Genomic DNA, 13,725 nt, shown 5'->3' on the forward strand with positions numbered 1-13,725 from the left:
AACCAATATCTGAATATATCTCTGCTTAGGAAAACTTTCTCATAGAAAACAGAAAACAGTTGACTTATTTAGAGCTAGCAATTTACAAATAAATTAAACAAGATAGTATAATGCTCAAAATGTATGGTCTTGTTTATTTCAGTACATTTGTTTTTATATGCTACTTAAAGACCCCATGAAGTTCAATATAAAGTGTTCTGTGGCTTGTAGTCTATGTCTGTTCATTTTGAGGCTAATCACTGCTTGTGTAGCCCTAAACATAGACTTAATTCACAGATATATGCATTTAAAATGAGCAATTTTTCTCTCCCAGGAAAAGAGTGTTTTTTTTTTTTTTTTAAACATTGATGACTCATATTAAACTACAAAGATCCAAAATCCAAACAAATGCTCTGTAGAATGGGGATGTACTATCAAGTAGCTAAATCATGGTACGTGTTTGTGACTCAACTAAAGCCTACAGGCTAAAAGCGACAATATATGCAAAGCACGTCAACACTAGAAAGAAATGCAAAATCCCTTCAGTTAGTCATTTCAAAGACAGTCACTTGTCAAAGGATTTTTGAGGCAACATTGACTGTATCACGGCACACCTTTCTGACCATCTCTGTCGTAGACCTTCATGTGTACCACTCCACTGGTCTTATTGCGCAGCACCACCGGGTTACGTCCATCCCGTTTGGCGACCGTCCCCAGCTGAGCCAGATCGTCATCGGCCCACCACAGCCTGCCACCTGGAAAAACAGATGAATTATTTATTTCCCAAAGTCACAGAACCAGTAGGTCTGACTGCCAATGAAGGCACATGCCATTATCATTTGTTTGTCCTTTTTATTCCACACGCATATAATCCGGTGGTTTATTTGGTGCCAAAACTATGCTATGCTACAGTGTACGGGTGGGCGAGGGAGGTGGTTGGAGAGAGAGAGATAGAGCGAGCGAGCGAGCGAGCGAGAAAAGTAAAGAGATAAGACTTGAGCATTATGCATGTTCCCTTCCCAGTGTGAGTCAATGAGGCAGAGCTCAGGGCAGCCTGGCTACGTGCCCTGGCTGAAGACAAGGGCTCTTCATTCACAAAGCCATCAGAGTGCATCTATTCTCACAGTGGCGCTGCAGCTAGCAAGCCCCTCGTGTTGTTTCCGCTCTGTAAGGCTGAGTGTGCCACAAAGGGCCTCAGAGATTGTCCTTGGCTCCGAGCCTAGACCATATCTGTCTTCTGCAGGAATACAGGAGAGCAGGAGACAGTCGTAGCTGTGCAACCGTAAAATCAAACACATTTTTGTATTTGTAAAGAAGGATTGAATTAACCGAATGACACTGAATGAAAAGGCTGAAAAAATAATCAACAAAATCAGGTTAATCACAGTTCCCATCAAGAGACCGTTAGTATGTGATTGTTACAATAAAACTGTAGTGACTTTGGTTCAAATTTTCAAAGCTTTCTCCAACTAATTTTTGAGATTTTACAATGGTAACAATAATTGACGCAACTATACTGTTTTAATGGAACCATTGTGAATTTTAATATAGGGATATTAAAACAAAACAAGTGTTACAAAGATTTTTAAAGAAAATAATACTTTTATTCAAGGATGCGTTAAATTGGTCAAAACTGACAGACATTTATAAATGTTTAATTATATTTCAAATAAATGTTTGTTTATAGTTTTATATATATATATATATATATATATATATATATATATATATATATATAGAGAGAGAGAGAGAGAGAGAGAGAGAGAGAGAGAGAGAAATATATATTTTTCAATTCATCAAAGAATCTTGAGAAATAAGTATCACAAAAAAGCACAACCGTTTTCCACATTGTGCCACATAAATTTCCATAATGTTACCAAATCAGCATATTAGAATGATATCTGAAGGATCATGTGACACTGAAAACTGGAGTAATGATGCTAAAAATTCAGCTCTGCCATCACAGGAATACATTACATTTCAAAATATATGAAAATATAAAACAGTAATTTAAATTGTAATACCATTTCACAATATTATTTGTACTGTATTTTTGATCAAATAAATGCAGCTTTGAAGGGCATTAGAGGCTTCTTTTAAAAACATTTAAAAAATCTTACCGACCCTAAACTTGTATACAGCAATGAATATGTACATCTATAAATTTCGCCCTAAAATGCTGTCTCTGCAGGCAGCTCTTAGTTTTAGAACAGAGCAGTTGCCTATACTGCATGATTAAACTCTTTCATATGTATGCAATGAGTACAAGCACAAATATTTTTCAACAAGATATTCATGTCTCCTCCATAAACCAGAAACAAATAATAGTGTCATTTAGGCCACAGAGAGTCTCCAAGCAGATATTTGCTTTTTGTAGTGAGGCCAGCTGTGTATAAATGACATCCTACCCTGAGCAGCCAGTGGCGTATTTGACATTCAAGATTGCTTGCATAGGTCATCACTGCAGTCAATATTAATCTTTACCTGTCCAGGGTGAGAGACATCAATGATTGCTTCTGGGTGTAATGTCCATTTAAACTGTTTGATCACAGAACAACACAGGTCTTAAGGTGACACACAGCCCACTAAACAGCAGCTTGCACTTGCCTGAGTGGTCACATTCCATTAAAGATTCTACCAGGAGGAGGTGGCAAGACTGAATCCTGTCAGGAAAATTGCTTTCATTTCTTCAGTCATCATGCTCTTCAATTACTATTTCACGCTCTAATAACGGATGTGACTTTGATGCAAGGCGGCCATTGGATTTTTTTTTTTGCTTAATAATGATGCCGCATCTTTCAAACAGCCGCCGCTTGTATCGATCTGCTGATCATCTGTCTCTGCCGAGTATATTTCCCTGCACAGCTCTCTGTAATGATAAGGCCTGTCCCTCAACACAAACTGCAGGGTGGTTGATTTTACCGTGCCGGGTGGCTGAAATCGTAAACCATTTCCGTTACAGCAAGACCAAAGTAAATTTACGGGAACATCAACTGATAGCATGTTATACAGGTTAACCTTGGCAAATGCCCTAATTTATGTTGCTTTTGCTAGGAGGGAGATAGAGCCGACAGAGACTGAAGATCTTATCCCTCATCATCACACGGAAATCATACAGCCTAATGGAAAAGTTTGTTTCATTCATGTTCAAAACTGTGAACAGTCTACCTGTAATTTTGAGGAGATAAGCAAATAATAAGCAAACAACTATAATCTGTGCCAAAAAAGGAGAAGAAACCTGCCTGCAAAACTACCTGAAAAACTATGTGCAAGTGTACCCAAGTAAAAAGCTGTTTAAAACGTTTGAAATATTTGTATGACATTATTTTTGAAGGATCCTCACTTTACAGCATTTTTACACAAGTGCCCAATACTTTACACAGTACTGTAGTTTTGCAGGCAGGTTTCTTCAAGCGTCTGATGGTGATGGTGAGATCAGATCTCCGTGTGGAGCATGCTAGCTGTTGTCAGACTCCTTGTGCATACAAAGATCTCACTGGATTATTACAATTAATGGAAAAAGGAATGTTTGGAAATGTGAACCGATATTTCTACTGACACACTACAGAACTACTACAAAATACATAAATAACTGGCTTAAAACCATTTTTTGGGTCAAAATACTAACGTGCCTAAGACTTTTGCATCTTATGTATATATGAAGTATGTATGTGGCTGTTACACACATTTTTGACTTCTTGTGCATATGAGCTGAAGGGGAAGTAATGTATTCCAAATGTTTCCCTCTTTATGCTGAATCTGACTCTTTGTTCTCTGATGACATTCTCATGCTGCATATTAATATATACCATTCTTTTAGATCTCTGTGGGTAACCTGCATGGCAATGTGGCGTATGCATTATAAAAACACAGACTGCCGGTATTTGAAAGAAAAGCAGTGTTTTGTGTGCTTGGAAGGGATAGCTGTCTTATCATACAAGTATATGTGCAGGAACCCAGTCTGCTTTACTTATTACAAAGATAACATCAATCATACTGAGACTCTGTCATCTCCTCACCTTGTGTCCTTTCGTATTCACATTGAGGATGTGATTACTTTATATTTTATACTTTTTAATCAACTGCATAAGCATGGTAAGGTACATATGCTGTACATCTGCAAGGCATTAAGATAAGGAAATGATCTTATGCCACTGTCTGACTCGTTCATATTCAGCATGGAAGAGGGAAACATGGAATTCTAAGTGAAATTCCACTCATCACCCACTTATACACCAACTCAAGAGACTGCAAGATCATCTTCCCACCTGCATGCATATGTAATCGGCCCCCGGCCATTCAGGCTCTAAGATGGTCTTTCCTTTATAGAGGTGTGATACAGCTTGAAAAATTGTAGAATTGATCCATAATACCGCTGGCATGTGGTGAATACTGTATAGATGCTACTGTATATACTGTGTATATAAGTTTGGGGTCAGTAAGATTTATTTTTTGATAGTAATAAATACTTCTATTCAGCAAAGAAGCATCAAATTGATCAAAATAAATACTTTTGCATTGTTACAAAAAAAAAAATCTATTTCAAATAAATCCTGTTCTTTTGAACTTTATATCCATCAAAGCATTATAAAAAACAAAAACTTGTAATAATAATAATAATTCGTTACATTTATATAGCGCTTTATCTGAGACCTCAAAGCGCTTTACATAGAAGGGGGGAATCTCTTCAACCACCACCAATGTGCAGCATCCACTTGGATGATGCGACGGCAGCCATATTGCGCCAGAACGCCCACCACACACCAGCTTATTGGTGGAGAGGAGACAGTGATGAAGCCAATCAGTATATGGGGATGATTAGGAGGCCATGATGGACAGAGGCCAAGGGGCAAATTTGGCCAAAATTGGGCATCCTGGGATTTTTAATGACCACAGAGAGTCAGGACCTCGGTTTAACGTCTCATCCGAAGGACGAGTAAGCATAAGAGACTTTAAAAAAAACATTACAAATTCATATAGACCCCAAATTTTTTAATGATAGTGTATACACACACACACTATATGGGCAGTATGGACTAAATCCGCACGTTAAAGAAAATCTTATCCGAAATGTGATGCAGTAGAAAACTTTCTACTAAAATAAACAACCATCTCCTGCATTTCTGTATTCATTTGTTGGACTAGGAACTATTTGACTCATATCCTAGTGTAGTCTTCCAAGAAAGGGCATAGCAAGCATGTTCAGTACAAACAAAGCAAACACACAAAAAAAAAAAAAAAAAAAAAAAAAAAAATGCATACCAAAAACACATCTCTGACAGTTTGTCATACTATAAACGAGAAACATAACTGTTCACCAAACAGACTCATAGGTTTTTGCAGAAGTAATGGAAAGCATTTCCTCAATGGAACAAAGGCCTATTAATTGTGATAGATAGCGGCTACTGAAAGCATCATTTTGCTGTTTTGCTGTACAGTGCTACTTCTTTGAAAGTAACCCATTAGTCTTTGTGGCAGCCTGCATTCTGCTCCCAATTTAATAATGACTCAAACTTTGTTTAATTAAAAGAGTGTCACCACTTCTTACAAATTGCATTTGTTTTTTCAGCTCATCATAGCTGCTCTAAAATAGAACGTGACTATAGAGGTTTTCCAAAGATTAATACCTTTGCAGCATGCAGACAGTGTAATCAGTTAAAACGGGTTTAGGGAAATAAATACATGCTAATGAATAATTAACGGGCATAAGTTTCCACCCACAAAGACAGACAGAGAGTAATGTGAGAAAACATGTCAGATGACATTGTACATTGAGAGTGTAATACATTTAGACAAAGAGAAAGAGAAATGGTCTAATATAAAGTAAAAGCGCACAATTACAAGCTTTGCTGTATTTACTGCTTTCATTTGAAAGTTATGCAACTCTCTTCCCTTCCAATGCTGCCAGCATGACTGACTTCTTTATAAACCCTAGAATTACAGCTTCTGGCCAATGTTTATAGTTGTAATTTGAGTCATACAGTAGGCCTAAAGTGTGTGATTAAAAATTGCATTGAATAAAATGGATATCTTCCAAGACAGCCTTTATTAGCTTGGTTTATATAAAGCTAAATCAGTCAAACTTCTCCACTTTCTAAGATGTATGTTTACGCTCCTTTATTCTCATTCTATGATGGGTTTCCTACGGCTAAACGGAAATTGTTAAATCTATTTTTGACAAAATGCCTTTATTTTGTCAGTCTTTACCAATCTGAAGCAAAGTAGCTGTAGACTCACAGTGTCACACTTGAGTCTAATATAGTCTAATATATCATCATAACTAATTCTGATCAAGTACTGCAAATTTTGACATAAAAAGACCACCTGACCTGGGAATGTAACATTACCAACCACAGTTTGTTCTTCTACCCAGACATTTAGGGATGGTAAATCATGACTCATTTAAATACTTGGCCAGCAATCTCTGTGAGCAGAACAGAAATGACTGAAAATGTAAGATGACTTTTTTATGTATAAAATAAAGTACAGAAAAATAAACATGGAATAAGGGGAATATACCATTCTTATCTAGTCCAATTATCTATTATCAATTATCTAGTCCAATTGCTACTATGTGCCTTAAACAGAAAACAGAACCTTTACAAGATCCAATGACAAAGTCTTTGCAAACTTTGACAAAATCAAATAACCAGGTTTTCTTCAGAAAAAACGTATTGTTGCAACCGGGTGCCTTTTAAACATAATTTTGTTTGTGATAAAACTAATAAATAGCAGCCAGCTGCTAACCAACCAGATGGTCTGAGGGCATGCCATGTGAGACTAATTTACAATTTTTTCTTTTACCACTTTTCACTTTCACTTATTTTTTCTAATAAATGTGCTCCTCATGGTGTGCTGTTACCAAAGCAACAAAGTCCAGTAATTTCATTCAATATTCTCAAACTCAAACAGTAATTAGAAAAACAAATTTAGATAAAATATCAGCCATATGCCATCAAATCAACATGTAAGCGGTCATTTTCTTAAGGTTAATGGTGGTTAACCTTTGACCTAAGCCTGACTAATGAAGAATGAATTAGATGCTATATCACTTACCCATAACTGCTAGAGCCGCAGCTTTAGTTAAGTCCCTCTTCATGCTTTCAATGACCTCAAAGCCACTGCCGTCCAGATTGCACCTGTTGATAGTCCCATTAGCAGAACTGATCCAATACATCTTCCCTGCTGGAAAGTCAATCGAAAGTCCTGAGGGAAAACAAGAAGTCAGTTAGAAACTGTTGTTTGGAGTGCTGGTATGGAATCCCTTCAGATCATTACTTTAAAATATATCCTGTATATTTATCTGTGTGAGTGTGAGATGTTTTTTTTTTTACAGTTTGAAATATAGTTGTGACCTCTTTGAGACACACTAAATCACTTGATTAAAATTAATCTCTGTCTAAAACTTGTTTCAAAAGTGGAAACGGTGAGCGTTTGACAGAGTGGGAAAATTGATTGTGACAAGTGAAGGATATTTCAATAGTGTCAGGACAGCTTTGATTGAGAGAGGGGCTAGTGCATGATATACTCCCAACAACAGACACGACTTTAAACTCTCAGACATCTTTTCCAAGACTCCCTCTAAAACAAAAGAAGCATGTGATTTGATTATCAATGAATGTACATGGGTATAAAAAACTACAGAGGAACCAGATTTAGCTGGAGGATGGGAGCTGTGTAAATGTTTATATACATGGAGGGAATCAAGAGACCAGGGATGCACAAACTTTGTAAATAAACCTGTTAAACCACAAATTTCTCTGAGTCGTGGCTTTGTGAGGCTGTGGAAATGAAATGAAACTTATTTCTGTCACGTGTCTAAGAATCCAATGAGACTTGAAACAGGAAATCTCACAAAATAGTCCTTTAAAGGAAACTCGAATACTCAGGAAGGTTGCATGTAACATAAACACAACTAACATTGACAATGACCGACATTGAACTGAAGCAAACAGAAGTATTTATACACCAGGGAAATTAGCTAATTAAATGACAACAGGTGAACGAAACGACTAATCAAATGAACTGAGAAACTAGGTCAAGACAAACTAAGAACAACTGATGACAACAAACTGAAAGTCCATAAACAGGACAATATCCTCAAAGCCTTTAAATCCAGCAGCAGTTTATAGAGACAGTTGACTCAAGTTCAAGTTTTCAATTATCATATTTAAAGGTAATTAACAACAGCAATTGCTTTACTGTAGGTCAAAACTATACGGATGACTAATCAGAGGTCTCTTCAAAAAGATAATAGTTGTGGCCAGTTACATTTTAGACTGAAATGGATTTCACTGCCTGTTTTAAATAAGTTACGTAAAATTGTTTTTCTTATATTTCGCATAGTTTTTCAGAATAAAAAGTATGATTTTGTCCTCAGAAATGTAATTAAGAGTACATTGAAAAACAGTGACTCATGTGCTTTAAACCCTTGTGAATCTAAGAATTGCGAGGGAATCAAGGAGAGAAAATTGACATACAGTAATATTGAAGCTTTCTCTTATAGACTGAAATCAGACATACCAACTGGTTCTCTCTGGTTTTGATGAAGAACCTTCCTGTTACTTCCATCCATATTGGCTACGTTTATTGTACTACCATCAGTCCAGTAAATTTTTCTAGACCATGAAACAAAAAAGACAATTTTAGGAGAAACATTTAAAATCATTATTGTGGTTTGTATTTAAGGTTGACATTGACATGACACATGAGGTTGACATAATTATATATATAGAGAATATATATATATATATATATATATATATATATAAGAAGAAGAAGGGGAAGAAAATAACATTTATTATATTAATTTATTCACACCAATTAATGAGAAATTTCTGATAAATATAGGCAATAAGAGCAAACAAAAATCTTACTCGTACTTGCAATCTGTCCATGTGGGCTGCTTACCCTTTGGCTGGGTGCACAGTCAAACACTTTGGTTTGTCAATCCCATGGATGACTGAGGTTTTTAGAGATCCGTCTAGTCGGGCAACATTGACCTGCGTCTCCTCGTTCTCAGAGCTCAGCCAATACATGTTCCTTGAGAGCCAATCTATTGCCAGCCCACGGCAGTTTTGAATATCTGCACGTAGCAGAGATAGCCATTAACACAGGAGCACATTACAACAAGCCTCATGGGTGACTGCAGCACTTCTGCGCATGCTGTAATAAAATGTTGTGTGCAAATAACTTCCAAAAGCACATGCTTGGCATGCTAATCAGTTTGAGAAGGTTTAAGACATACACTGTGCTTGATAACAGACAGCACTTAAGAAAATCTACAACAGTCTACATATCGCACTACTTTTGCTTTTTTTAATGCATTCCTTCAACCGTCTTTTTTTTTATGCAGGCTGCCTGTGAACACAGTCTTCTAGTAATTGAAAAAACAATTTAAGACTGAGTGTCTGACAAATAAAACGGCATTTCAGCTCAAACCTACAATGTGGCAGCAGGGGAAAAAATATGTATATAACACAACTTATTAACAGGCAGCACAGAAATAAAATAACTCACAGGTGGTGTTTATTAAGAAAACCCTTACATTAACCACACAGAACATGAAAAAAACGAAGAAAAAAAAAAGAAAAACATGTTTTGTGACTTCCTGTTTTTACTCACCTCCGGAAATGACGGTTTGAAGGCCTGTTCCGTTGATGAATGCACGCTTTATTGTTTGAGTTTTAACGTCCGCCCAATAAATCCTTTCCTCAAGAGCGTCGTAATCCACCACAGTGACATCATCAATGTCAGGAACCGTCAAAGCAGTCATGACATTCATGTACGGATTATCAATGTCCACCCCACGGATCTCAGATCGCCTCGCATACAACAGGAACTTTTTCAGGGCTGATGCCAAAACAACAACAAAAATAATATATATATCTCAAGCATATCAAGTATATTGACTTATATATAACCAATACTTCCTCTAGAAAGCTCAAACTGATCCATACTTTTGTGTGAGGGACGTTACTCACCCACACAAGAGTGGTTGTTGAGGGAGAGCTTCATGAGGTGAGGACACGAACAGGATGCCGTGCGATTATAATCAATGAGACAAAGGTGGGAGCACGGACCTCTTCCATCGTTTCCTTCGCACGGGTTTGAGGCTGAAAAACCCAGGGTGACACGCATTTAAACCAGGGAAAGAAAACATAAGGAAAAAAATCAATATTACATCTTATGAATTAACCCTCTGGGGTCTGAGGTGTTCTGACATGCTCTGACGTTTGTGCTTATTTCTGTTACTTGTGACATTTCATGGTTAAAGTCGTATTACACTGTATTCAGCACAAACTCTGCTACAATAATATGTCAGCAGCATGTATGTAAAAGTTTGTAGTTTTGAGATAATGACGTTTATGCGTGGTTTGTGAAAAAAAGAAAAAAAAAAAAGAATTGAAAACATTTGAAAAAGAACAGCTGCCGACTTACAACAGGAAATAAAAAACTGTTACTGTACAGTCAAACTGACAGAATTACTTTTCTTGATGAGGAAGGATGGCCTTTGGTTTGAGATGTGACAGTTCAGATGTCTGTATTTAAAAAGGGGAACATAAAAATGGGTGCAAAACAAAAGACTGCAATACCAAAGTGAAAACATTCATCTAAATTCCAGGATAAAGAAAAGAGCTGAGGTTGAATGAACAGTGCTGACAGTTCATGTCTTCCACAGTCTTCTTGACACCACAGCACATTTAGACCTTTTGTACAACTCTTTGCAAAGGGGCTTCTATATATCAATGGAAGTTAATGTTGAGCAGACAGAGCTAATGGTGTGAATAGTCATTTAACCATCAGATCTTTCACAGATCGATGCTAAATATCTACCCTTGAAAATATCTATTTAAAAGGCAAGCTGAAATGAGGATGAGAGAAATTTCTGTCCTCATATAGTATCATCCTCTAATTTGTCATTTAATTAGCACTGCCCCCAACAAACTGCAACATTTCAGTCATTCTTGGTAAAGTTGGCAGTTCAATTGAAAATAATTAAAAATGCTGGGAAATGTTCACAGTTTAAAACATAATGTATTTAAAAAAGAATTTTATTATGTGTTTTTGACATTTTAATTATTATTATTGTTTATTTATATACCTATATACTATTTATATAAATATTGTTATTATATTATTATATTTATATTATTTATTATTCATTCATATATCTGTTATTTTAGTACAATAAGTTAAACTAAATGAAATTGAGAAATGTTTTCTTGAAAGTATAGCTGAAATAAAATAAGCTTTTTGAAATATAACATTTTATTTAAAAACAATTTAAAGTTTGAGGTTGGTAAAAATAAAAATAAATGTTTTGATAGAAGTCTCTAATGCTCACGAAGGCTGCATTTATTTGATCAAAAATACAGTAAAACTGTAATATTTTGACATCTTTTTACAAATTAAAATAACTGTTCTCGATTTTAATATTTTATTCCTGAGATGGGAAAGCTGAATTTTCAGCATCACTACTTCAGTCTTCAGTGTCATATGATCCTTCAGAAATCATTCTAATATGCCGATTTGTTGCTCAAGTAACATTTTTGTTTATTCATATAGTTGCCACTACTGCCTATAGTCAAGAGACTTTAACCCTTCTATGAACCCAGAGCAACTACATGCAATTAACTCGACAAGCAGTTGCATCTTGTAAATAATTGATCCAGTGGGTGTTTGAATATAGGCCCATTATTTCTTTCCGATGCTGAACCCATTTCACTTATGTAGCAAGCATATTTTTGCAAGTGAGCATAACAAATAATTTCTAGTGTGTAAATTATAGGCTAGAATCCCACAGAATTAATTATACATTCAGTTGGTCTGCGGGGGGGGGGGCGCTGCTTGAATAAATACAGTATAAACAGTACGAGTGCACTTGACTCATGGTAGAGACACTTGATTTGGATATACTGATTCGTTCGTAGTCAAAAATCAGACACTGCTTTCATAAAACTTACTTCTTGAACATACATCTGACTTTGCACTCTCTTTACATACAGGGATGTTAAGGTAGAGTATACTTTGTATTTTCACTGCTTCAGCCTTGTCCGAATAGGGAAAAATACACCCTGTCTGTGTCTGCAAACTCCAATAGTAATTTTGAAGTGGTTTGCCTGTCAGCAATGTGCTGGAAAAGTGCTTACAACACTGCAGGCCACACAGGCACTAAAAATGGGAGCCCTCCAAACTGGTGTCGATCTCTTGAAACTCAACCCTCAGTTCTTTCACCACACATAATGCACTTACCATGTGCCGGCTAACGGCTGTAGCCTTAGCCCATTAGGCTAGTTAGCGTAGCCCCTTTTCACTCCCTACGGACCCTCAGAGGTCCGCCACTATCCTGCCAGAACTACGTAGGCCAAACATAAACACAATTGCCATGGACTGTAAGGGGCCAGAGCCCAGATTTTGGACATCTTTAATAGCCAGACCTTCCCATGAGCTCTTTAAAATTAGATTAGCCATACTTATTGGCTTCTCTGGCAGTGTAGCACAATTTGTCGACACTTATCGGTGTAAAACAGTCACCCGGCTGCCGGTGCTGTGGCAGGAGACATGAGCCGTTTTGGCAGGGCTCCCTACAGTTTTGGGCTGGTTGAAATGATGCAAATCAGATTATTTCGGCTGATGAACACTCGCAGAAGGCTACATTTTTGGACATCTGGGCACCTAGCACACTTGGCTATCACAATAACTTCAGTTAACGTTTTACAAATTACAAAATGCAATTTGAAAAAATCAGAGATGAGTTAATATTAGTTATAAATATACAACTAATATAATATATTAATACTATTATATATGTGTATACACAACGGTTTTTTTTTCATTGTTTTGTGATGGTTGTTCTTGAGTCCCTTGTTTGTCCTGAGCAGTCAAACTGCCCAACGTTCTTCAGAAAAATCCTTCAGGTCCTGCAAATCCTTCAGTTTTCAAGCATCTGGAAAATACGTAAACAACCTTGACCTGAAGGATTTTTTCTGAAGACCATTGGGCAGTTTTGCTCAGGACAAACAAGGGACTATTTTTTGTCTTGTGGACTATATGTAAACATATTTTATGTAAAATATTTTATTGAGGTCAGTACTAAATAAAAAATAACATGTATTTTGTATAATATCATTTTGAATATCAAAGAAAGAATATAAAGAAAATGCCAATGCCAATGAAAATGCAATATTTTACCCCATTTTCCTTCAAAGATTCAAGCAGCCACTGTCTGTTTAACAGAAGATAATCTGCTGCCCTTGCTGGCAACAAAGCCCTGTGTGACACTGTACCATGAAACAATTAAAATTAATTTGGGTTGAGGAAAGAGCCCATCTTGAGTCCACGTCAGGCCTGCTTACGCTCTGCATGACCCCCTTTTTCAATTATTCTGCTGCTCTCAAACAGAGCCGTTTGGGCTTCCAAATTGGCAGAAGAAATGAATGATCAGCGGGATTCGGCTAAAATGAATCCTCACCACACAGAGCATGCAAGAAAATTTCTCTGTGTCTCCCAAACATAGGCAGATCATATTATTATTATTTTTTTACAATAACGTGCAGCTACGTTAGGTCAACATGAAAACTGCAAGGCTTGCTGTGATGTGGTTTGTGCACAGAATGAGCTCATGGGGTACAAACACTACAGGAAAAAGGAGGGTCAAATAAGAGTTTAAACATCAGTAGGGGTGAGATTTTTCAATAGCAATTTTTCTTCTGATTTTATGCCTAGACACCTCCAGCAATCTTC

The 13,725-nt window shown here is 36.6% G+C and overlaps 1 protein-coding gene across 5 annotated transcripts in view; it reads right to left on the reverse strand.

Moving 5' to 3' along the window:
- lrp1bb (low density lipoprotein receptor-related protein 1Bb) overlaps positions 1-13,725 on the reverse strand; it is a 327,007-nt gene that overhangs the window by 84,969 nt on the left and 228,313 nt on the right. For all 5 annotated transcript variants that reach the window (XR_013822391.1, XM_079882312.1, XM_079882311.1 and 2 more), the window contains exons 28-33: positions 9,963-10,094; positions 9,604-9,831; positions 8,890-9,064; positions 8,503-8,597; positions 7,036-7,185; positions 594-734 (exon numbers count right to left, since the gene is read on the reverse strand). Coding sequence is in view for 4 of the 5 variants with exons in the window: in XM_079882312.1 (XP_079738438.1) it covers positions 594-734; positions 7,036-7,185; positions 8,503-8,597; positions 8,890-9,064; positions 9,604-9,831; positions 9,963-10,094 (921 nt within the window). In the remaining variant the exon portion in view is untranslated. The remainder of the gene's footprint in view (positions 1-593; positions 735-7,035; positions 7,186-8,502; positions 8,598-8,889; positions 9,065-9,603; positions 9,832-9,962; positions 10,095-13,725) is intronic.

This window comes from Squalius cephalus (assembly GCF_949319135.1).
Source record: "Squalius cephalus genome assembly, chromosome: 9".
NCBI lineage: Eukaryota > Metazoa > Chordata > Actinopteri > Cypriniformes > Leuciscidae > Squalius > Squalius cephalus.